Source organism: Eulemur rufifrons, chromosome 8 (assembly GCF_041146395.1).
Source record: "Eulemur rufifrons isolate Redbay chromosome 8, OSU_ERuf_1, whole genome shotgun sequence".
Lineage (NCBI taxonomy): Eukaryota > Metazoa > Chordata > Mammalia > Primates > Lemuridae > Eulemur > Eulemur rufifrons.
Genome location: NC_090990.1, coordinates 16,506,742 through 16,532,505, shown reverse-complemented (window position 1 = coordinate 16,532,505; position 25,764 = coordinate 16,506,742). Strand labels below are relative to the sequence as shown.

Here is a 25,764-nt window from a genome sequence, read left to right as displayed (position 1 = left end):
ATAATTATAAAGCACTCGGACCATGTCTGGCTTAGAAGAGGGGCCATGAAACTGTTTGCATTTTGCCACTTGCTGTCATTTATAGTTTGTCCTACAGTCCCTCTGGAATCCTAAGGGGATTTTTTAAGCTAGAAATTAATGCTAATTCATTCACTTATTTATTTTACTCACTCAATAGATAGTTACTGAGATCCTGGTATATACCCAGGAGCTGGTTTAGGTGCTGGGGATGGGGCTGCCAGATAAAAATACAGGACACTAAAATCATGTGAATTTCAGAAAAACAATAAATGACTGCAATATTTGGGGCAACTTTACACTAAAAAGTGTTCATTGTTTATCTAAAATTCAATTTAACTGGGTGTTCTGTGTTTCTATTTGCTAAATCTGACAACCCTGTCTGGGAATGCAGCACCAAACAGACAAAAAAATCCCTGCCTTCCTGGAGCTAACATTCTACAGGGAAAAGGGACAGTTCGTCTTCACAAGTGAAGGTCCGGGTCTCCAGGCAAGGACGCACGTGCTGAAGCACCATACACCTGGCAAGGGAGACAGATGAGCTTCCTGTTGCTGCTGTAATGAACTATCACAAATTTAGTGGCTTAAAACAACACACGTTTATAATCTTACGGTTCTGGGAGACAGAAATCCTACGTGGCCCTCGGGGAGGTGGCCACCTCCACGTGGCCAAGATCGAGGTGTCAGCAGGGCCTTCCTGAAGGCTCTGCGGGAGAACTCGTCCCTTGTCTCGTCCAGCTTGTGAAGGCTGCCTGCTTTCCTTGGCCCGTGGCCCCTTCCTCCAACTTCAAAGCCAGCAGCTTTGGGCCAAGTCTTTCTCCCGCTGCCATCTCTCCAGTTCCCTAATCAGTTTTCCAAACCCCATCTCCCTCTGACTGTGCTTTTCTGCCTCCCATTTCCATGCGTAAGGACCCCTGTGACTACACTGGGCCCACCTGGATAATCCAGGATAATCTCCCCATCTTACAGTCTTTAGCCTTCATCACACCTGCAAAGCCCCTTTGGCCATATACTCCACAGGTTTCGGGATTAGGAATGTGGACATCTTTGGGGCCATTATTCTGTCTACTACAAGAGATCAGAGAAGGCCTCTTGGAGGGGGCAGCAGGGACCTGAATGAGGTGAGGAGTTGAGCTACACAAACTGAATGTGAAGGGCTTTCCAGGTGGAGGCAACAGCATGTGCAAAGGCCCTGCGGTAGAGGTATGCTAGGTGTGTTTGAGGGCAGTGTGGCTGGAGTGGGGTGAGGGAGGGGCAGAGTGGAAGAAAATGAGGACAGAGAGATGGAGGATGGGGGGACATGTCTCCCAGTACCACCCTGTCCTGCTAATCTGATACCCACGCCAAAAGTACTCACTTTTTAATAGGAAACTCTGTAAGGCCCCAAGGACTAAGTCAGTATGGTTGAAGCCCCGTGACAGGCAGTGAAGAAGATATTTTACAGTGGGGAGGGGCACATTCTTACCTCCCCCAACACCAGGAACTCAGCAGTCTTCACCAATATGAAAGACCAAACTCTTCTTAGAAGTATCACAAGATAAGAAGGAAGAGAGTTTCCCTGCAACATGAGAGACTCAGGTTAGATGTTTAAAAGGACTTCCTGCACGCCAGGTCCTGACTGGGGGGTCAAGGCCAGTGTCCTCAGGGGCCTCACATTCCGGGACCAGCTGAGTCTCCAAGAAGACCTGGAGGAGTAGTAAGTCCTGACCTTGGACTGTCTTTGGCCACTGACCATCCTGCGACCTCAGCTCGGCACATCCCCTCCCCAGACCTGCTTCTCCAACACAAGGGGGCTGGACGCAAAGATTTTCAAGGGTCCTCCCAGCATTGACCAGCTGTGATTCTCACACTCTAAGGGTCTCTGATTCTAGGGATCTTATGTTCTAGGACAGAAACCTCATAGCTGTGAGACTTTGGCAGGTCATTTAATCTGGCTGAGCCTCAGTTTTCCCATCTGTAAGCAGGGATGATCAAAGAACCTACCTCCTAGGGCGAGGTGAGGATGAAAAGAGTTACGCTGAATGAAGTGCTCAGAACCGTGCCTGGCATACAGTGAGCGCTCAATAAATGGGAGCGACGATGGCAAAGATTCTAACATTTCAGAGTCTCGAGTCCGTGACCCTGTCTCCCACAGTCTGATATTTGCTGGCTGTGGGATTCCGAGTCCCCAGACACCCCCCACTGCCAGCGTGCCCCCAGCGCCCTGGCCACCCCCACGTGCTGGGTGGCATGCCTGCCCCACAACCACATGAAAAGCCATTCCCCCAGGGTGTCCCCACACCTGGGAAAACCGGCAGTCTGCCCGGCACTGGCCCCGCCCGGTGGCTGGAACACCGGGCAAGATCAATGGCGCCCGGCTCAGCTCCCAGGGCCGCCACCTTGTTCCAATCAGGGCTGGGCGCCTTCCGCTCCGGACCCCCGCCCAGCCCAGCCCGAGCTGCTGCCCCCTCCCGGGCCCTCCCCAGCTGTCCACGTTTCCAGCCCTGTGACCTCTGGGGAGTGGTGCCCACTGCCTGCCTGGACTCGGGCGGCTGAAGAAAGCGCAGGAGGACGGGCGGCCCCGAGGAGCACCAGGCTGGGAGCTGGTGGTCTGGGTTGGGCCTGGCATTCAGGAGCCAAGTAAGGCTGTCCTGCCTCAGTTTCCTCAGTTGTAAGTCGGGCTACTGAACTTCACCCCATCTAGTTCTCGGGGCTGTTGCGGGAGAAGCAAAAGAGATAAAAGGTGGAAAAGGGTTTTAGGAACTGGGAAATGGGCAGCGCAGAGGAGGGAGGAGAAAGCAGGTGGGTGAAGCGGTTCCCACCGCGCAGTGGGGTCTCCTACCAGCTCCTTCTCCCTCCTCTACTCGGGTCCTTCTCGACCCTCAGGTCTCAGCTCTGATGTCACCTCGTCCGACAGACCTTCCCTGACCACCCTGTCTAAAGTATTGGTGATGACCCCTTCTCTCCCCTCCCACCAGGTCACTCTCTGTCACTTTACCCAGTCTGTTTTCCTCAGACACTATCAGATATTGGTGAATGTTTACTTATTCACCTCCTTGTTTGTCTTCTGTCTTCCCTGCTGGAATCAAAGCTCCACGAAGCTCCATGGCTATCTTGTCTGTTGCTGTATCCGGGACCTAAAGTAACCCCTGGCACATAGTAGGTGCTCAGTAAATGTTTGTTGACTGCATGAATCTAGTGCCTGCTCCTCTCTGTTTCTTACTTCTCCTTTTCCTTTCCATCCCATGTCTTTCCCAGCTAAGCGCAGAGCTCCCCAAGGACAGGACTGGGACCCTTTTCCCCTGGGGATGGGGATGGGGACAGGGACAAGCCCAGGCGTCTGGGAGCTAAAAGGGCCTTTGGATCATCAAGCCCACCCGGGACTCTACTGAGGCTCAGAGATGAGGCAGTGAGAGGGCTCGGCCCCCACCCTGGGTCTGAGGGCATTCGGTGGGCTTCTAGAAGCCCACTCAGGGGCAGCCAGAGATGCACAGGTGAAAAATGTCATGTTCCTGCCAGTGACAAACTCATGCCAACAGCAAATGACAGAGTGCCCAGTGTCTGAGCCTGTGGCCTGGACTTGCCAGGCAGGATTTATGGGCCTGCGTTAGCCTCTCTCCGGCTGTGCCCACATCCTCAGCACCTCCCCGAGGGCCACAGACCTGGGAAGGAGGAGGGGACGCAGCTCGTCACACAGGGCTGGTGCCACTCTGGCAGCAGATCTCCCGGGCAGCATCCCTCAACACTAGCCATCCTTCCCGGCTGGCCTTTGGTCCCTGGGGGTGAGCTGTGGACCCTGGGGCCACCACGACCCTGGGGCCACCACTCTGTCCTGTCTCCATGGAGTCCTGCTTCCCACGCAGCCAGGCCAGGCAGCACAGACGCTGGGATCGGGCTGCTGAGGTTCAGAGCTCAGCTCCGATGTTCCTCTGGGGTGAACTTGGACAAGTTCCTAACCTTCCTGTGCCTCAGTTTTCCTACTGTTATAATGGGGGTGATGATAGTGGTACCTAACACGTAAAGTGTTTCTGAGGATTAAATGAAATGGTATGTGTCGATGTATATAGCATTAGTTATTAATATTATAATTGAGGGGTCTGGCCCCTGGGGTGAGGCTGTGGCATCAACAGATCTTGGATCAAATCCCAGCTCTGCCCCTTCCTATCTGGGTCCAAGAGACTTCCTCAGTGAACTTCAGTTCCTTGCCTATAAAGTGGGCCCAAGGACACACACCCGGAGGGCTACTGGTGGGACCTGAGGAGGGCTGCAGGAGGCTTGCCCAGCAGGGCTGGTCACCCAGAAATGCTGCCATGATGGGGACGGCTTCAAGGGCCCCAGATGGTTTGGCTGAGCCTGCACTGGTAGACAGGACTATATGGTTGAAACAGGGACTTGGCCAAGAATAAACACACCCCAACTCTGTGCAACTTTATGCAAATTGAGACCTTTTGTCCATTTTTTTGTTGAGAGATTTTGGGGCAGGGGAGACTTTTCTAATTTTTGTATTTTCCTTTCCTTTAAAAATATTTAAAAATATTTTATTGTAAAATATATGTACAGAAGAATGCATAAAATATAAGTATTGTTGAAAGAATAATAATAAAACAGACATCTATGTACCCACCACCTGGCTTAAAAAATTTAGGCACTAATTGGACCTCAAGGTGCCCACCAGTGTCTCCTCCCCAGTCGTATCCCTCTCCCTCCCCCCGCCACGGGGTGGCCGGCAGTAGAGACCACTCTCCTGATTTTTGTATTAACCATTCTGTTGCTTTTCTTTCCTTTTTTTATTATTTTATTTTTTTTAATTTCAGTATATTGCAGGGGTACAAATGTTTAGGTTACACGTATTGCCTTTGCCCCACTCGAGTCAGAGCTTCAAGCATGTCCATCCCCCAGACGGTGCACACCACACCCATTAGGTGTGAATATACTCATCCCCTTCTCCCCCCCACACCTGCCCAACACCCGATGAATGTTACTACTATATGTGCACCTAAGTGTTGATCAGTTAATACCAGTTTGTGGTGCTTGTTTTTCCATTCTTGTGATACTTCACTTAGTAGAATGGGCTCTAGCTCTATCCAGGATAATACAAGAGGTGCTAGAGCACCATTGTTTTTTGGCTGTGTAAAACTCCATAGTACACACATACCACATTTTATTCATCCACTCATGGATTGATGGGCATTTGAGTTGTTTCCACATCTTTGCAACTGTGAATTGTGCTGCTATAAACATTCTAGTGCAGGTGTCTTTTTCATAGAATGTCTTTTTTCCTTTGGGTAGATGCCCAGTAATGGGATCACTGGATCAAGTAGGAGTTCTACTTGTAGCTCTTTGAGGTATCTCCATATTACTTTCCACAGAGATTGTACTAGTTTGCAGCCCCACCAGCAGCGTATGAGTGTTCCTATCTCTCCGCATTTACGCCAACATTTATTGTTTTGGGACTTTTTGATAAAGGCCATTCTCACTGGAGTTAAGTGATATCTCATTGTGGTTTTTATTTGCATTTCCCTGATGATTAGAGATGTTGAGCATTTTTTCATGTGTTTGTTGGCCATTAGTCTTATCTTGTTTTGAAAAGTTTCTGTTCATGTCCTTTGCCCACGTTTTGTTAGGGCTGTTTGATTTTTTCTTGCTGATTTTCCTGAGTTCTATATAGATTCTAGTTATCAGCCCTTTATCAGATGTGTAGCATGCAAATAATTTTCTCCCATTCTGTAGGTTGTCTGTTTGCTCTCATTATAGTTTCCTTGGCTGTGTGGAAGCTTTTTAATTTGATCAGGTCCCATTTATTTATTTTTGTTGTTGCTATGATTACCTTTGGGGGCTTCTTTATAAATTCTTTGCCTAGGCCAATGTCTGTAAGAGTTTTTCCATCATTTTCTTCTAGAATTCTTATGGTTTCATGGCTTAGGTTTAAGTCTGTTACCTACCATGAGTCGATTTTTTGTGAGAGATGAAAGGTGCAGATCCTATTTCAGCCTTCTACATGTATGTCTATGCTACCCAAAGTGATCTACAGATTTAATGCAATCCCTATTAAAATAGCAACATCATTTTTCGCAGATCTAGAAAAAATAATTCTATGTTTCGTATGGAACCAGAGAAGACCCCATATAGCAAAAGCAATCTTAAGCAAAAAGAACAAACTGGGAGGCATCAATTTACCAGACTTCAAGCTGTACTACAAGACCATAGTAACTAAAACAGCATGGTACTGGCACAAGAACAGAGACATAGACCAGTGGAACAGAACTGAGAACCCAGATATAAAACCATCCTCATATAGCCATCGAATCTTTGGCAAAGCAGACAAAAACACTCACTAGGGAAAAGAATTCTTATTCAATAAATGGTGCTGGGAAAATTGGATAGCCACGTGTAGAAGCCTCTTGCTTTTCTGTATGTTCTTTTGCTTTCAGCGTCATTTTCTATTTATAAGAGCAGAAATTCTGGGACAACCTGAAAGGCTGACAATAGAGGGTGTGACCTGTTGAAATACTTGAAGGAGTTTATAGGGGAAAGCACATGGAAGATGATTTGTTCTCCCCATTTCACAGATGAGGAAACTGAGGCCTGGGGAGGCCCAAGATCACACAGTTGGCAGGTGGAGATGCCAGGGTAGGAACTCAGAGCGGGTACACCCTAAATCATGGACAGTTGGGCCAGAATGGAGCTTTGTAGTCACTCTCTCGTTTGTTCAAGAAATGCTTACTATGAGCTGACCCTGTGCTGGATGCTAGTATGCGGTCCAGCCTCCTGCCCCATATAACAGTTGAACTCCCTCTACAATATCCTGGTCTCAACTTGAATAGCTCCCAGGATGGGGAGCTCTCTACCTCCAGGAAGATGTGTCTCATTCTATTCCTAGCTGGCTCTCAATACTTTTTGTCCTTGTGTGGATCCTTACTCCATGTGATTCCTCCCACCTGGGAGTTCTTCATAAATCTTCAAGTGGAGCTCTTATTCCTAGGCCTGCTCTTCTCCCCAACAAAGTCCCCAGTTGCCTCAATAGTTCCGCACGTGACATGGTTTCAATATTCTTCCCCAAGCTGAGGTCCCTAGGAGTGTCACATGGGCCCTAACAGAGGGGGCTCAGGCTGAGTCCCCCTCCAGGTCCCATTGGGCTGTGGCAGTTGCTGTTTCTGAGCTTCCACTGCATGCCAGGGGCCCCTTCACACCATCTTTGAGCAGCAGGAATTGTCCCCATTTTACAAGTGAGGGGACACTTGTAAAGTGAGGGGAATGAAGCTCAGAGAAAGCAACATGTCAAGCCCAGGGCCTCTCAACCTAAACCTGAGCACATGCTGCCTTGGGGACCCTAGCTGCAGCCCTCCAATTATACCTGCCTTTCTCTGAGCCAGGAGGACAGGCTCTCCTTACCCCCAGGGAACATTAAGAGGGTGGATGACTAAACTCAGCTGCTGGGGAAGGATCTGGAAGCCCCAGGCAGGCAAACCACCCAATGCTTCTGAATTAAGGAGAAGTGGAAACTTCCACAGCCAGGGTTCAACTCCTCCCAGAGCTGACCTGAAGAGTAAATCCAAAGTTCTGAGCCCTCATTCGACACCTGCCTCAATGTGTGTCGATTTGTCCATGCCATGGTCTGTTGTCTACACAGCCTTGATGTGAGTCTCTGCTGTGTGTGTCTGCACAGCTCTATATGGGGGTTTATCTGTGCAGCTACACTAGTGGGTCTGTGCACGCTGATGCAGATAGATGCACCTCCCCAGAGTGTCTTTACACACACACATGTAACTGTTGACAACTGAGGCTGCACTATGACAGTGTTGGCCTCCGTGAGGGCTTGTTCACGCAGGGGTGTGTGTGAGTTGCCAGTGATTGTGTATGTGAGGGTGTGTCCATGAGCATGTGTGCTGTGTGCGAGTGTGCCTGTGTAGGGGGGGTGTGTGTGCGTGTGTGTGTGTGCACATACCCCGTGTGCCCAGGATCCAGTGGAGACCTTCTCACTCTAGCTTCCCACCTCACTTGCCCCTGGAGTCTGGCCTTTCCGCCTCATTTTCTAGCCAAATTATAACCCCGGAAAAGGGGCCTTTATTACGGGAACACTGACGCAGCCTAAATGTGATTGGGGAACACAAAGTGTTGCCATCACCTGGCAGGCTTTTCTCTAAAAAGATCATCTTAGTCCATTTTGTGTTGCTATAACAAAATACCTGGGACTGGGTAATTTGTAAATAGAATTAGAGAAATAGGAACTTACTTCTCACAGTTCTGCAGCCTGGGAAGTCCAAGAGCAGGCTCTGGCAGGCTGGGGGCCTGGTGGGGTCCTGGTCTCTGTGCTTCCAAGATGGTGCTTTGTGGCTGTGTTCTCCAGAGGGAGCGAACACTGTGTCTTCACGTAGCTGAAGGCAGAAAGGCACAAAGGGCCTAGGCCAGCTCCCTCCAGTACTTTTATAAGTCGCTAATCCATTCATGAGGCAGCGCCCCCAGGACTTAATCACTTCCCAAAAGGCCCCCTCTCTTAATACCAATACAATGGGGATTAAGTTTCAACATAAGAATTTGGGGATACATTCAGACCATAGCAGAAGGTCTTCATTACCTGCCAAGCACCCTTAACTGTGACTTCCGGGCCTGGGCACCTAGAGTGCTTGATAGGCCAAAGTGGGCTGGTGGGGGCAGGACAAGGGTGAGCTGACCCCATGCTGAGGCTGGGTCCTCCGAAGGTTTGTGCAGAGACAGCTGGGCCAGCAGACTAGGGCCCCGGAGTCAAGTCCAGCTGCCAGTAAGCATCCTGTGTGACCCTGGGCAGGTCCCTGGGCTTCAGTTTCCTCAGCTGAGAGATGGGAAAATAAACAGACCTGTTGTAGATTAGTATGAAATTCTAGAATGTTGAAGGCACGCCTCCTGGGGATCAGGTGTGGCCCAATGCAGCCCCTGAACAGGAGTCTGAGGCCCAGAAAGGGAAGGGACTTGCCCAAGGTTACCCAGCAAGGAGCAAGGGAATGCCTCGCCTGGAGCTAGCAGCCAGGTCCATGAGCCTCAGGCCCGGCCAGGTTACAGGACGTGACAGTCTCTGGGCTCTGTTCAGCCCCAACTTTCTAAGATTCATTGAGGATTTGAACACTTTCGAGTTTATCAAGGTGCAAGGTGCAACTGTTTCCCAACCAGTGAGGGTGGCAGAGGAAAACTGGAGCACGAAAAAGTGGAAAAAGACACGAGGAAGGACTTGCAGGTGTTTAGAATGCAGAGGTAAGGGGGCCAGGGCTCCAGCTGTATCCCAGACTAGACTCAAGGCAGTGACCCACATAGAGAAAGCTAAAACATTTCCAAGTGACACAAACAACTCTAAGACTGAGACACCACCCCCAGCCCTATGGATACAGGCCTAGGTCCACTGTCGCCCAGGTCCTTGATGTGCCATTGACTGTGTGTGACCTTGAAGACCTTCACTTCTCTGGTCTGTTATACCTCTGTGATCTGGTAATAGCCTGACCCTAGGACTCGGTGAAGATGAAATATTGCAGAATGTAGTGGTTTAAAGCACTCACTTTTGGGAGAAGGGAACCTGAGTTCAAGTATAGACTTCCTTGCTACATGGAAGCCTCTCTGAGCCTCAGTTTCTGTATCTGCCCATTTCACAGAGTTGTTCTGAAGTTCATCTCAGGTGACATAAGCAAAGTGGCTAGCAGGTGGTCCAAATATACTATTCCCCAGGCCCAGGCGGATGTAGCAGCCAGGAGAGGTGGGAATTTTCTAAGGGGGTGGGGGGACCTGTAGTCAGGACTGGCTACATAATTTGGGGGCCCCAGTGCAAAACGAAAATGCAGGCCGATTATTCAGCAAATATTAAGAATTTCAAGGCAGTGGTGGCAGAGCATTAAGCCAAGCTCATGACCCTTCTGAGAGCAGGGCCCTGTGCGACTGCATCAGTCCCACGCCTGGGAAGCCAGCCCTGCCTCTGGACATCTGGGGCAGCTCAAACCCCGATCAGGTGGAGGGGCTGAGGCTTCCACCACTGCATTGAGGGCCACCCCCGTCCCCAGGCTGCAGCTGGGACCATGACCGCTGGCCCTGCCACTCTCGGTGGCCATGGGAGGCGCATGAAAGACGGACTGTTCTCCACCGCATTATGCTCGTTTTTATCTCATGCCATGCATACAGCACATAGTTGATTTCTTTCCGCAAAGGGCTGTGCTTTTTTTCTTTTCCAAGGGCGACGCTGGAAAGCCATGTGGCTTTTATTGCTGGCAGGAATGTCTGAGGCGTTCCTTCACCACCACATGAAATGAAGCCCTAATCTTCATCTGCGTAAGGCCAAAGCCCCCAGTCTCCTCCAAGCCATCGGCCTCTGAGATTAATTAAGGCTTCACAAGGACTGACAGTCATTAGGACCTTTTTGGGGAGGTGGAAAATCCCTAATGGGACCGGCTGGGCCCAGGAGCCGCTGGGTGGGTGGTGGGGAGAGAGGAGGGAGAAGGAGAGGGGCAGGTATGAGGATCAGAGTCAGCGGGAGGTAGCAGAAGGGGGAAGAGTCCAGACTCTGCCCCTGGCATTGACCTTGAGTGAGACCCTTTTCCTCCCCTAGGTCTCGGTTGTGCCATGTGATAAATGGGGATTTGGATTTGATATTTCAGAGCCTTGTTGAGTCTGACATTGTAAAATTCTGAATCCTGCCCATGATTCTTATGCCAGGATTCTAATTCTATTCCATGACAATAACTTCAAGCATCTGATTCTGGTCCACGAGAAAAGAGTGTAGTGCTGCCAGAAACTTGGGCTCTGAGGCTGGACTGCCTGGTTGGAATCCTACCTACCTGGTTTCCCAGCTGTGTGACCTTGGGCAAGTTACTTAACCTCTCTGGGCTTCAGTTTCCTCATGTATAAAATGGAAGTGATAACTGTACCTACCCCATAAGAATGCTAAGAGGCATAAGTGAGTATAAAGCGTGGAATGTGTGAGAAGTGACAGCCACTCAGAGGAGTCCTTTCTCTCCCTGCCTGCCAGAGCTGAAGCCCCACCCTGGAGCTGGGGAAAAGGCACTTCTCAGCCCCTTGGGCTCCAAGCTACCCAGGTCCCTCTGGCCACTTTCCCACCCCAAGAGCAGAGTCCTCTGATCTGATGGCTCTGCCAGCTCTGTACCCACCCGCAGCTGTGGATGGAGGGTCCAGGCAGTGTGACCAGCCAGCAGCCTGGAGGCAGACCCCTGATCAAGGAGCCAGCCTGCTGAAGGCTCCTGAGAATGTGTCTGAACTTCTCGGGTTCTGAGGCCCAAGGAGGGAAGTTCTTTGCCCTCTGAGCCCAGGTTTCCCTGTCTGCAAAATGGAAAGGATAAAATCTCTACCTTGCAGAGGCACCTGAGGGTGAGCGACAATTGGGGGGAAACTCTGAGCCCACAGCAGGCGTCCAAAAGATTAGGGCAATTATTAGTCCTAGATGATACTAAAAGTCAGACCAAATACCTCTCTATTAGAATTAGTTCCCTGATTTATAGATGACAAAAGTGAGGAGCACAGAGAGCGACAGGAACGTCCCACCAAGTGATGGGAGTTGAAACCAGAACCCACTTCCCTGGCTATGGATGGTGCCGGCGTCCTGTGCTCTGGCCCCAAGTGCGAGTGCTGGGATCACCTCTCCCTCCTCCCACCCTCCCTCTTACTCTCTCCCATCCCCGAAGGAAGGAGCACCCCCTCACCACTGACCCGTGGCAGGGAGGGGTTGGGCATGGGGGCGGGGGATCCGCGGCTGTGTACACACAAGGGAGCTGGCGCTAGCAATGCACTGGGTGGGGAAGAGGGGCCCGAGGTCACAAGGAAACCAGTCTGGGGTCCTGCGGTAGACGGGTAGCCCGCCAGCATCTGGAGGGACCGCAGAAGCGCAGCTCTGGTGTTCAGATGGGGACACTGAGGCCTAGAGGGAAACGCGGCCGACCCTGGCACTTCCCCTAAGGTTACATGGTGATGGGGCTGCATCGGTTCAGGCCCAGGAGGCGGCGCCCGTGGGACTATTGAGCCTGGGCCCCGAGCTGGCTGCGGCTTCCAGCAGGGCCGAGGTCACCCCGCCCCTCATTTGGGTCCCACAGTTATCGCCCCCTGGCCTTGCCGAGCTCAGTCTAGACCCTGGTCACGCCTCTCCCTCTTCCTGGGCCTCAGTGTTGCCAGCTATAAACTGAGGACCGTAGCCAATCCTGCCTCCTAGCAGGTGGGTTCTGAGGCCAAACGACAGTGGGTGGTGGGGAGCCTCAGTAAAGGACCCTCCAGAGTGACCCTGACAAGCCCTTCCAGCCTCCGGACCCAAGTTTGAAGGGTCGCTGATTTCCAAGTTCATGGCTGCTTAACAGATTTTACCACCTCCAGCTCTCCCACCGGCACAACAGCAATTTCAATATCTATACACCGGCTCTCCCATTACTTCACTCAACCAATGGGAGGACAGTAGTGATGTGCTTGACCTAGTGCTGCCTCCACGCCTTAAATGTTGAGCCAGAGCAGGCTTTTAACCCGGCTCTGGTCTTCCCTGGCCCAGCAGACTTTGGGCAACGTCACTCTTTGTTTAAATGGGCATAACATCTCCACATAACGATCCATCGATCCTTGTGGGAATCGACTAATGCACGTAATGCCCAAGCACTGGGCACATGGCAAAACCCCGGCAAACTTGACTGTGACTGTCCTTCCCACTTTACAGGTCAAGGGACGAGGCTCAGAGGGGTGTAGACCCTGGGCAAAATCACACAACAGGAGGCAGTATCTGGGTCCTAATGCCCTAACCACCGTGATCTCCCATCCCCCTACCGCCCTTCCAAGTCTGGCCCTTCCCCACCCCCCAAAAAGATAAAAGATCTCTGTAATTCCAGAAGCACACTTGTCCTCCCACACATTTTGGATCCTTCCAGAGAGAAGAGGTGCCCCCAGTGCTGGATTCTCTGGGGTGAGACCTCCCAGCCCTGCAGAAAACCCCACAATCTAAATGTATTACTACTTTTCATCACTGTGTCTCACTAATTTACACATTCAGAAATTGGGATACAGATGAGCCCTAGTTTACTTAGCAGCATTTTCTTTCTTTCTTTTTTCTTTCTTTTCACAGCAAACAATTGATAATAACATTTTAGATATGTGAAACGCAATGCCCTTCCCCTCCTAGAGGGAATCTTTAATCCCCCCATGGTGAAGTGGAGCTGTTAGAATGGCCTCTATTGACAGAAGAAACTGCGGATCAGAGAGGGACAAGAATGTCCCCCGTGAGCTCCAGGGCACTAGGCAGGAGATAGGTTTCACCACGGGTCCCCCTGGAGTGGGCATGTAGAGGCCAGGCTGGGGGAAGCCTCAGTTCTAGGAGAGTCCTCTGAGCTCTGCATGGGACTGGGCTCCAGTGAGACTCAGAATAAAGGAAACAGAGGCCTCCTGGGGAGAGGGAGGGGCTGACAAGGTCTGGAGAGGCCCAGTTGTTACTTAGGGAAGTGTCTGCCTGCGGGAGGGTGCTGGGGTGTGGGGCAGTGGGTTTCCAAAGTGAGGGTCTGAGAGCCTAGAAGGAGAGTCGTCAAGACCCGGGCTCAGGCAGCCCTGTGATGCTTGCTGGAAAACCCTCCTGTGGACTGACTGCACCCCCCGAGCAAGTCACAGATGGTCCTTACCTCCCCCAGGAACCCCCTAGGGGAGTAAGGGGGGAAGGACAGCCATGGACTAGGCTCTGAGTCCTGGCGAGCTCTGAACATGAGAATTGGACATTTCACAGATGGGAAGTGTGAGGCCCAGAGAGGGGAAGGGATTTGCCACAGAACCCCAACAAGGATGACAGGCCTTATTTTTTCATAATAATAACAGTGACGGTTCCCCATGGATGGAGCACCCCCTATGCTCCAGGCCTGTGCTAGCACTTTACACACAATTCCTTGAGGAGGCTCCTATTAGAACCCCCATTTTACAGATGAAAGAAATGAGGCTGAGGGGGTTTTAAGCAACTTTCCCTAGATGGCTGTGGGCCTTGGAAGAAGACAAACTCGGACAGTGGGGCTGCAGACTCGAGCTCCTTCCACATCCCATGGTTCTCTTAGGAGGTTTTCCAGAGCCTACTTGTCCTTTGTGTGGCACACTTCGGGGATGAAGTAGTTTTTGCCAGTCCGGGATGGAGAGCAAGCAGGTTGACGATCGGTGGAAACGGAGAACTAGCCGGCCTGTTCCTTCCATTGGTTGGAGGAAAGAGGGAGAGGAAATGCCGGGCCATCCCAGATGGGGAAGGGAGAGGGTGTCTGCATGCCCCAGGTGGGGGAGTGGAAGCTCTCCCTCTCATTAAAGGGCAAAAAACAGATGCAGTCGTTTTTGTCGCTTGGCAATCGATCGGTGGAAACTGGGAACTAGATGGCCTGTTCTGTGCGTCCGCCCTCCAGAATGGGACGGGAAAGGTTGCGCATCTCTGAGGGGAGCAGCTTCTGCTGGGGGGAGGACGCAGGGATCCTCCCGTACCTGCAGATGCGACGGCACAAAGCGTCCGTCTCAACGGAGGTGGGGAAGGCAGCCTTGGATTTGACAAAGCCATCGGTTTGCCCGAAACGTGGCCGCACAGATGGCGAGGCATCGGACTAGCGGTCTGTCCAGAAAGGGCAGCTCGTAGGAGGCGGCCGCGGCGCCCGGACGCGGGGACCGCAGCTGGCGCGCATCTGGGCAGAGCCTGGCCCGGGAATGCGCGGCTGGCGGGGTGCAGGCGCCAACTAGCGGTGGCTCCGCTGCTGCTCCTGTCCTGGCGGCCCCTGCGACCTCGGGCTGCGGACCCAAACGCCTACAACCCCCGTCCCTTCGTTCCGGTGCCCACGGACGGCGAGCGCCCTCCGGAGGGCCGGAGCCGCGCCGAGTCCTACGCAAGGTGCCGGGGCCTACAAGAGCCCCCATTCTTTGAAAACCCGTTTGTCCACCCTCTGTAGGATGAGAGAGAGAAATCGGGCGGAGGGACAAGTAAAAGGCACGATGCAAACCGAAAGCTCTCGACGAATCGAATTTACAAACCCCAGAAGCAGCGAGTCACGGCCCCACAGCCGCTCGAGGGCAGCATGCGTCACCTGCCCCGGGCTCCGGGCCCTACCTGGCCACGACGCGGTGGGCCTTTCCCGGAGAAGCTCCCGGGGGTCAGATGCGCCAAGGCCGGGATCTCTCGCTTTCCTCTGTTTTCGGCTCCTGATGCCAGCGCTTCCGAGGGCGCGCGGGCCTGGCGACCGACAACTCCTAAGGATAGGCTCTTTGAAAGATCCAGTAAGGGACCCTCACCCTCCTTGCTTTTGAGATGGCCTGAGGCTGGCCTGAGGCGCTGACTTGAGGCTCAGAGAGGGGCAGGGGATAGCTCTCCAGGTGGTCAGAGTTGAGCAAGAGCCCGTCCCCCCTGGAACCACTCAGGGCTTAATTTCGTTTCGTGGCGACGAAACGGTGCGCACTGGGCAGGGTCAGATCCAGGAGGAGCTCTCGCGGCCACCGTCGGATCCTGTGCTTCTTTGCTCCGGAGGCTTGGAATTCGTCGTTTTGCACCTGCCGAGCGCGGGAGGCAACGAAAATCCATCTCAATCTCCAAAGCGGCGGGGAGAGTCCACGCGCGTTCGATTCCCAGAGACCAGAGAGCGCACCTGGGGCGATATTTCGGCGTGAATGGGGGCTTTATCTTTCCTGTTGCCTCCCCGCTGTAGACCGTCCCTAGGCCTGTTGAACTGGCCCAGGAGGCGGGAGAGGCTTTACTTTTTTGCAGTAAAGCCCAGAAGTGGTTGGGCCGCGTGGCTGGGGAGTGGGAGCGGGACCCCAGAGCCCAGCGAGCAGGCAATGAATGCCTCGGCGAAGCTGTCAGTGTCCATGCAGCGGGGCCAGAGCGCACGGGCCTAAGACGACGCGGGCTTGGAGTCGCGGGGGCCACTTTCCAGCCACAAGGAGGAAGAAAATTCTCTCCTCTGGAAGCCAGGGCCCTTAGCTTTACAGCCATTCCGCAGTTTTCTTCTTGCCACGGACCCGCGTGCTCTTCCACAATGCAGGACTGTGGTTAAATGCGTGGAAGAAAATAATCGGGGAAACGCGTTTTGCAGATCGTACTATGTTTTTCAAAGAGCCACAGGCTGCCACAACGAAGAACGATGCCTCGAGGCCTGCATGATCCTGAAACTTGTTTTGAGGGGAGATCAGAGAGGAGCAGGGTTGTTGGCCCCAGCCGATGTGGGCCCGTGGGAGACTCCCTTCCGTCTGTCCCCAAGTTGGCACAGGGACCACTGAGGCCAGGACCAAAGCAAGCCTGGGAGCTGCAGAGGCCGCCGGCTGGGCTGGCCCCGGACGGCACGCAGAATTCCGTGTGCAGAGGGGGACTCTTGGGTCAAAATAATTTGCAGGGGGGGTGGAGGGAGATGAGTAACCTCTTTGGGGCAGCTCCCGGCGCCGGCGCCCTGTCACTGGCCTTGGAGCCCCTGCGGTCCCCAGCTGAGGGTGCAGGCGTCACAGGCCAAAAGCGGCTAGAGCTCGGGGAGTCTGCCTAAGGCCAGAGGGGAAGAGGAGGGAAAGGGTTGCGGTCCCAGCGTCAGGGAGCCACGACCTGGAGAGGGCGGCAAGGGAGCCTTCTGTGGGGCCCGGACGTTCTAAACAAATTTCTAGCATCTGCCCCGGGCTCCTAGAACTCTCGGGGCCCTCCGCCACCGCGCAGGGCCTCCGACAGCCGGCGTCCTCGCGGGGCGGGGCCTTCCGCCCCACCCCTTTGGGCGGCCTTCGGAGGGCCCGTTCCTCCCCCGCGAACGCCGCAGAGGTGCCCGCGATGGGGGCTCCGATTGGCTGCGCGACGCGTCGCTCGGGCCAGGCCCGCCCCCGCGGGTCCCGGGTACTAACCCCGCGCGGGCGGCCACAGCCCCGCCACTTGATTCTCGAGGATTTGTTCTGGGGCTGCGGCTGCGGAGTCCGTGGGGCGGCCACGGGCTGCGGGCCGGGAGGCGGCGGCGGCGGAGGCACAGCCCGCGCGGGCCCCGCCGCGGCCCAGGCAGCCGGGACCGCCGCGAGGGGCAGCCGCACGCGGGCCGCGCGCCCGGGATGCGGGACTAGCGGGCAGGCTGCGCGCGGCCGTCGGGGCAGCGAGGCCTCGCGGCGGGCGGGCCCCGGCGGGTCGTCCCCGGGCGCCGCCCCCTGCGCCCTGAGGCCCGGGCCCCGCCGCTTCTGCTTTCCCGCTTCTCTCGGCAGCGGCGGCCGAGAAGGCGCCCGCGCCGGCCGCCCCCGGGGGAGCCGCGCCGCCGCCGCCCGCCCGGCGCCCTGACGGCCGCTGTTATGCGTATTCCTGTAGACCCGAGCACCAGCCGCCGCTTCACACCTCCCTCCACGGCCTTCCCCTGCGGCGGCGGCGGCGGCGGCGGCGGCGGCAAGATGGGAGAGAACAGCGGCGCGCTGAGCGCGCAGGCGGCCGTGGGGCCCGGCGGGCGCGCCCGACCGGAGGTGCGCTCGATGGTGGACGTGCTGGCGGACCACGCGGGAGAGCTCGTGCGCACCGACAGCCCCAACTTCCTCTGCTCCGTGCTGCCCTCGCACTGGCGCTGCAACAAGACGCTGCCTGTCGCCTTCAAGGTGAGTGCGGGACCCAGGGCGGGAGGACACGGGCCCTGGGGCTCCCGGCGTCCCAGCTGCAGGAGCCAGGGCCCGGGGAGGAGTGGGGAGCGGACCTGCCCGAGACTCTGCGGCGAGACCCGGGCAGCTGGGCCGAGGGCGCTTTCGACCTCGCTGCGTGCTCGGCCCAGGGACCTCGGCGTTCACTCTTGGATGTGCCCCGAACGGATGACTTTTAGGGGGCTGGCCCCCTCCACCTAGGCTTTGGGGAACCCTGCGTAGAGACGTTGATGCGGAAACAAGCGAATGGGGCTTCGCTCGCCCCTAACCCGGATCCCTCGGACACAGCCCTGCGGGCAGCCGAGAACAGGATCCCCGGGACCAGGGCGAGGACGCCGGAGGTGCGGTTCGGAGGGTGCATAGGGCCTACCCTCCACTGCCAGCACCCCTCCTCCTGTGCCGCTTCAGAAACACTTCCTGCTCACACCCTCCACCTCGGGCTTCGGGCTTGGGGCTTCTGAAATCATACGCGGGGCTGGACTCCAGGCCCGGACCGGGAGCATTGCACCCTAAAAGGTTGCGCCGGAATATTCTGCATCCGCAATGGCAGGCTGAGATTGGGGTGCCCCCACCCCTGGCAGCCCCCAATCATTCAGAGGATCTTTTTCTCTATGCCAGGGAGTAGGCGACTGTTTCATTTTCATTTTTTTAAGGGGGCAGCGAGATGAAACGAAAACGCCTTGGTTTTCCCCTAAACCTCTCACAGCTGCCGTGAGAAAGGGCAGGGCAGGAAGGGCCGGCGGCAGGGGGGGTGGTGCCCGAGGTGGCTGGAAACAGCGGCCGCTGGCAACTGAGCCGTCCTTGCTCCCATTAAGACGACTCCAAATTGGAAAAAAGCATGAGTGGCTCTTTGAGGTCTCCCGGGTGACATCTTAAAATACCAGTGGGGAAAATCTCCCCGGGAGGGGGGGGAGGCCCGTGTGACTTTAATCGTCAGATCGGAGCTTTTACTGTCACTTGGAGCTTAAAAGGAGTCTTTGAAATTAAAAGAAGACAGGATGTTGACAGGAAATCTGGCCTTTTTAATCAGACCCCAAACATTTTCTCCTTGAAATTTTTACCATCTGGATCCTTACTCCCTGCACGCGGCAGCCACGTTTAAATGGCTGTGACTCTGTTTAGAGTCTGATTCTTTTTCAAAAGGCATCTGCCTCTCCGTGCTCTGGGGGGCAGGGGGTGGGGAGACGGTATTTAGGGGGACATCCTCACCTCCATCCTGCAGTTCCCAGCAGGTGCATCCTTCTGTTATCAAAAGCACCCCCCTCACTTTAAAGGGGTTTTCGGGACGACCCTTCTGAAAACCAGTTTGTTTTGCATTTCGCATTTTCTCTGCATAACGAATTCAGGCTCTGCAGAGGCCAATAAACCGGGCCTGGGCCACATTTCAGGGCCAAATTTCCTACCCCAAACGACTCTTGCATAAATCGAGTGAGGGTAGCAGCCCTCTTATTATTATTGTTGGTATTCTTTTTTTACTTGGGAACTTGGTTGCTAGAAGCATGTTGATTCCTCTTTTACTCAAGACGAAGACAAGGGAACCGCATCCCACATCATAGTGACTGAGCTGATTCACGGCTCTCGCTTAGATTCGATTTAATTGAAAGGATAATTTCTTGAGACACAGCTTACCCAATTGCTCTAGGATTTTGGTATGGAAGGTAGGGGTTTCATCTGCTTGTTTCTGTTCTATTTGGGGGAAGGTCTTTATTGTTTCTAAGCCTCTTCTCCACCCCCCATTTGAGAAATCTGCAGTGCGTCTGGGACCTAGGGGAGCTGCCCGCCCAGCCCCTCCCCTCCTTCCCCTTGCCCTCTGCCTTTCTAAGCGATCCCTCAGCACCCCCCTTGTCCTCAGGTGGTGGCACTGGGGGATGTGCCAGATGGAACAGTGGTGACCGTGATGGCAGGCAACGATGAGAACTACTCTGCCGAACTTCGCAATGCCTCTGCCGTCATGAAGAACCAGGTGGCCAGGTTCAACGACCTTCGTTTCGTGGGCCGCAGTGGGCGAGGTGAGCCGGAGGGAGACCTCGTGAGCCCGACATTGACAATGGCAAAGGTGGGGGAAAGGAAGCTGAGAGAGAGGCCTTGGGGTCCCAGTGGAAGCCCTGGAAACCGGTCTCCCGGTCCAGCTCTGTCTAAAAGAGCCGTTTGTAATCCCTTAGGGTGTTACAGATCTCTGTGAGGGTGTGAGGAAAGTTATGACCTTTTGCCAGGAAAAGCCACAATTTTCTCCCAGTTTCTGGGGTTTACTAACTCCTGAAACCTTCCATGCCAACCCTCTTTCCTGATTAAGCAACCCTGGTGGCACAAAAGATGCTGGGAGAAGATCGTGGATGAACGAACAAAAAGGGAGCTTGCAGGTCTTTCAGCAGGCAGCTTGGAGGACCAGTCTGCCAGACCCAAGCACCCAAGCCACTCTCCTCACAGGGGCAGAGTCTCCCCTACACTCTGAGACCGCCTCTCCCCAGCTGTGGCCTCCCCAAGGCACAGTTTCCCAAGCCCTTTGAGCCCCAGGTGGTTTAGAATAGAACTAATGCAGTGCAGAATGCTGAATGTCGGAGGGCACAGCTTGCAGGCTGCCGTCTCCCATCCTACAGTCCAGGCTGGTGTATCACCCTGCCTGCCTGATCGACCTCGGCAGTCGAAGGAAGGCAGGACCAGGGGCTGTTGAGTGGGAGGCTGCTGGGACCTGAAACCCATCATCACTCAGCTCCTGGGTGGAGAAGTCCTAGCAACCCTGCCCTGGTGAAATGGAGGCTTAAGGTCCACTGGCCCTTTAAGACCAGCCTGCTGAGAAGTGGCTTCGGGGAGCTGCCCTTCCCAAGCACCAGGCCTGCCTCCAGCTTTGTTAAGAAAGTCAGCCGGGTTCCCTCTGCTGTTCCCTCTGCTGCCCGACTCCACACAGGCTGAAGCGGCTGAAGCAGAATTGTACTTTTCATCACCAATAAACAAGCCCTTCTCAAGGTTTTAGTTCCCTCTGAGCTGCCAGCCCTGCTCCGAAGCGGGCATCTGGGCACCATTTTTTCCTCTCCAGCCATTCAATGTATACATACAAATGTCAAACATATTTTGACTTTTCAGCATTAATTAAAACCAGGGCATTATTTGCATGTAATAACTGTTTACTTGTTACTTTTTATGAAACTGAAATAGTTTACATTCTTTCAAACATTTCCTGTTCCTGTTGGCTCCCTTCCCCACGCACAGATTTCTTTCAAACGGTGCCCTTAACTGGTTGCAGGTTGATGGATGGAAAATGTTTGCTTTTATGAATTAAGCTTTCATTGCTGCTCCTAATTAGTCTCCAAGCCCCTTTTGTCATCCCCAATCTCGAAAGCCCTTTGCAACTTAATCCCAGCCCCAGCCCTGAGTGGAGAGTCAGTCATCTCTGGTCGGTGGCAGGCAAGGCTGGTGGCTCTACTGACTGCAGGGCAGTGGCTGGGTCTGCCAGCCCAGGTGTGGGGGACACTATAGCTGCCGCCCCTCATGAGGCAGGCGGAAGGTGATGTTGGTCGGGAAGCCCAGCAAGGCATCGGGAACTTTGTTTTTCTTCCCACTCCTTCGCCTGGGTGGGGAGATACAGAAAGAGAAGAGAAGGTGATTCTCTGAGTTACTGAGACCTCATCTGGCCATTCTACATCCTGAAAATGATTTTTTTGTGGCTTTTATGCCCACAGACCTGAGCCGCCACCCCCAAGGCCTGCAAGGAGGGAGATGGCTTTCTGGAGCATTGTTTGGCAGCATGCTCTTGTGGCTGGCACAGCCAAGGCTGGGATGGTGGCTCTGGGAGATGCAGGAGGCTGTGTTTATAAACCATTCTCACTTCCATTCTCTCACCAGCCTCAGTGGTCCTGGGAGGGAGTGAGTGGTCTAAATACAAGTTCTGATGCCTACGGAACCCTGGATGAAGTGTTCTGCCCTCAGAGGCTCGTGATCTTTAAGAGCCTGGCTCTAGAATCAGCCAACCTGGGTTTGGGTCCCAGCTCTGCTAGTGAATTGCTGGATGGCATTGAGCAAATGACTTAACCTCTGTGTGTCTCGGTTTCCTCATCTGTAAAATGGGGCTAATCGTGGTCCCTACCTCATGAGATTTTGAAGGGATTAATGAAATTGATGCAAGTGTATCAGTTGGTGCATATCGAGAACTGGATACATATTAGAGATTTTGTTACTTCAAATGCTTGGGAATGGAGGAGGCCTTTGAGGTCCCTTTGAGTGGTGACAGTCACTGATTTTCTGATTACCGTGCGGTTTGGGCGGGGGTGGGGGAAACCCAGAAGGTGTGAACTGCTGAGTGGGAGAGGTGGAGGCGGCTGGCAGGGAGGAAGGAGGGTGCCGGGGTCTGGTGGCATGCAGACACACATCTGTTGTACCCATCCTGCCGACTGGGAAATTCCCACCTGAGAGAACAAGTCAGTGGTTGACACCGACAATCTGGGCCACTTTGGAAGTCAGGACAGGTTGGGGTTTGGGACCCAGAGCCCTTCCCTGGCTCTGTGACTTCTTCCAGGACTAAGAAGTCAGATGGAAACTTCTGCTTATTTCCTCAATTTTGAGCCCTTGCTTCTGTCTGAATTCCAAGAAGATAGCTTTCCATGAAAGACACACCACAGGCTGAAATTGTGAACCAAGAACAGGAAGGGAAGGAAAACCAGGTCACTGCTGTCCCCTGCAGTGATTAGGGCCCAGGTTCCCACCCTGCCAGGCACAACACCCCTTTCTTACAATAAATATTTTTTGTAACGAGCCCTTTACTATCCTACGTTGAAATCAATAGGGAACATAACCTACCTACTAACATCCAGTTTCAAAAGCTTTATAATTCCACACCTATGATAGAGAAAAAAAGGGAAAGTAGTTTATAATAAAACATCACTATGAATACATACGTGTTGGGGCGAGACGACACAGCAAGGTGGACCGATGCCCGCTACGCAGAAGCCTGGCCGTCACCACAGCAGACAGAACAGGCAGGGGTCCTCAGAGTCTGAGTGCGGCCCTGCCATCAATGCTCATTTGCTGAAGTTGTGGACAATTCTTGGCAAAGTTCTGAACAAAATTTAAAAAAATAATAATTGTCTTTTGTCTTGGAAAATTCAGTAGATATTAAAAGTGCAAAAAAAAATTTCCTTGTTTTATGTAAAACCGAGTTAGGTTCATGGCTCAGGATTTTTATGAGGGAGCTTTTGCCTTCCAGCAAGAATGTGCTCTTCGCTGCCCTGTCGGTGCTGGACACTTGCATCCCCTCCACAAACACACTGCGCACCTCTGATGCCAGCAGTGCGGGCCCGGCGCCATTGGCCACACAGACCACCGACCCCCGAAATGCCCTCTAGCAGGCAGCCACCGACCTAGGCGAAGATGACAAGCGCATGAGCTCCTGACCTGTCATTAACTGGTTAAAAAGGAGCCACAGTTTGTGGAGAGAGATTTGGGGTGAGGTGTGTGGGTGCAAGCTTAGGGAGACCACTGCTGGGGGAAGAGACAGGTGGCTTCTTGGCCAATGTGGAGAAAACCCAGAGGTCCCTGAGGCAGACACGTCCCCTCCTTTGCCCAGGCAGCTCCCATGGGTGGGGCTCATCGCATAGGACCCTCTTGGGAGGCTCAGAGGCTTGCCCGACGCCACACTGCCGGACCCATTGAGCTTGATGGTGGGACCAGGGCGCTGGGTTCTGCAGGGCAGTTATTTCCCAGACGTGGATTTCTCCCCCCACCCCACCAACCCAGGCGCCCTTGGAGTGCCTGGATTTGCAATTCCTGGACTCCTGGCCAGTTGCAAGTTTGCCCAGGGTTTCTGCAAGGAGCTGTCCACCTCCTTTGTCTTCTCCGCTTCCTGGTCCTAGAGGCAGAGAGATGGATGGATGGGTTTGTTACCGCTAGGCAGAGAGAGAGAGAGCTGGGCAGGGCCAGGGAGAGTTGAGGGGCACTCAGGAAGGCAGCTTCCTCCCACCCCTGGTTCGCATGGTCCCTGCCTCCTGGTCTTCCCGACACCTGCCCCTCCCGTCCCCTCCTGCTCTTAGGCACCCCCACCCCTCCAACTTCAACTCTGACTCCTCTCCCCTCTGCGGGTACCTGGGAGGGATGGTGACAGGCCTGGAAACCGAGAGGAAGTAGGCAAGGAGTGCTGGTGACTTCAGGGGTGGCATGTGGTTTGCTACCTGGTGGGAGCAAGCCCTTATACCAGTGTGGTGGGGCAGGTTCCAGCACATTCTAACCTTCCTCAGCCCTGCTGGCTCCTGTGTGACTTGCTCAACTCACTGCCTCTCCGGGAGCCTCAGTGTTCTCATCTGTAAAATGGGAGCAGCAATTTCTGCTCTTAATTCATTTCATAAATGCTTATTGAGCACCCACTATGTGCCAGATGCTGTCCTAGGGGCTGGGGACACAGCAGTGAACAAGACAAAAATTCTGGCCCAGGGAGCTTATGATCTAGTAGAGGGAGGCAAAATGAGGTATGTAAGTAGAGGATTGTTAAAGGGACACCATGGGGACATTGAAGCAGGTGCAAGGCTGGAGCAGGCAGGGAGTGGGAGGGCCCGTGACCCTTCAGATCGAGTTGCTTAACCCTTTTGTGCCCTGTGGGCTCTTTTGACAGCCTGGAGAAGCCCACACACCTTTCTCAGAATAATGTGGGTTTTTTCTTTAAGGTTTAAGATAAAATACAAAGGATTACAATGGAAACCAATTCTTTTACAGCAACTGTTAGCAAAATGTTTTAAAAATTGTGATAAATGTGCTGCCTGTTTAATGTATTAAATAACAAGATCTAGCAACAGGTCTAATGACGACTGTGATATCGAAGTTGTGACGAGCATGAAAGATATTTAGAGAAATCTGCGACAACTGTAATGTGATATGTAAACATCTGTGACGTCTCTTGGCGACAAGGTCACAGGTACTGCCGCGAATACGGCTGTGGTTTGTTGCCTACGTATGCTCTTACTTGAGAGAGAAGCTAAATTTCAGTTAGAGGGTAAGGACAATACAGTTGTCGTTTTTTTCCTATCCCAGGCCTGCTCAGTTCTACAGAGCCAAGTTTAACGCGCCTACTTTAGATGAAGTGACCGGGGAAGGCCTTGCTGGGAAGGTGACTTTTCAGTTGAGACCTGCAGGCGCGTTGTAGCAAACCGCCAAGTGCTGCTGGGGGTGCTCAGTGTCCGGAGTGTGCCCACTGGTGCCCTGGGCTGTGCCTAAACTGCCCCTCGGCGTGGCACCCACAGGAAGCGATGCAAGGGGCAGAGGCCCAGAGACCCCCGGAGAGTGCCTGGCTGGTTGGAGGGGCAAGGGCTCCAACTAGTCACCCCACCAGAGGGAGGTGACTTCAGAGACCGGGAAGGCAGTAGCGGGGAAGGAGGGTCCTGGCAGGGGTGAGCAGGGAGCCTGAGGCCACCAGCCTGGCATTGCCATAGACCGTTTTGTACTTTCTGTTTGCATCACAAAGTGCCCCTGCAGCTTTGTTCTTCCAGACCCAGGGCTCCAGGAGCAAGTGCCCTGAGCGTTCCTATCCCTGCCTCCAGCTGGCTGGCCCGGGAAAGTCTTCCAGAGGAGCCCCTCTGTTTCTCAGTTGGAGCCATAGCTCAGGGGCTCTTCAGCTTTAAACACCCCCTGGCATCTCAGAAGCCCTTGAGTTCTTCAGTGTGGCCCCGGCAGCCTGGCTGGTCTAGTTTTGTTCCAGATTTTCTTGTTTATGGAGCTAGAATTTTCACTTGATCGCTTGGCCACCACGTGCCCAGCCGTGTAAACAGAACCATAAGATACTGGTCCCCACACTGAGGTCCCTCTCCCACGAGTCACATGGGGCTCATGAAACCTGCCTTGAGAGATGTCGGGAGGATGCCAGAGGGGTGCACTCAGGCAGCCTCCCTCGGTGCCCGTCCTGTGCCAGCCCTGCGGGTACTGTGCACCAGGCCATTGGCCCCTGCCCTCAGGGAGTTCCTGGGACTGTAACTGGGGTCCAGAGGCCGAGGCTGCACAGAAGCGGGGGAGGTGATTCTGGCCTGGGGGACCGGTGAAGCTCACCCCCAATCTCACACAGCACGTGGCTTTGGGTTACAATGGAAACAGGGTGAGAGGAGGGCTCTTACTAAGGCACTAGGGACATTGGGTTGCTCTTTGAGGACAAATCCTTACCTTATACCGTACCAACCAGTAGAACCCCGGGCACATCAACGAGTTAACTGTAGACAGCGG

At 53.9% G+C, this 25,764-nt stretch overlaps 1 protein-coding gene across 1 annotated transcript in view; it reads left to right on the top strand.

Annotated features, from left to right (window-relative positions):
- Window positions 1–25,764, top strand: part of RUNX3 (RUNX family transcription factor 3) — a 59,102-nt gene that overhangs the window by 17,050 nt on the left and 16,288 nt on the right. Inside the window, exons 2-3 of the mRNA XM_069477470.1 lie at window positions 17,258–17,535; window positions 19,427–19,583. Of these exons, the coding sequence (XP_069333571.1) occupies window positions 17,258–17,535; window positions 19,427–19,583 (435 nt within the window). The remainder of the gene's footprint in view (window positions 1–17,257; window positions 17,536–19,426; window positions 19,584–25,764) is intronic.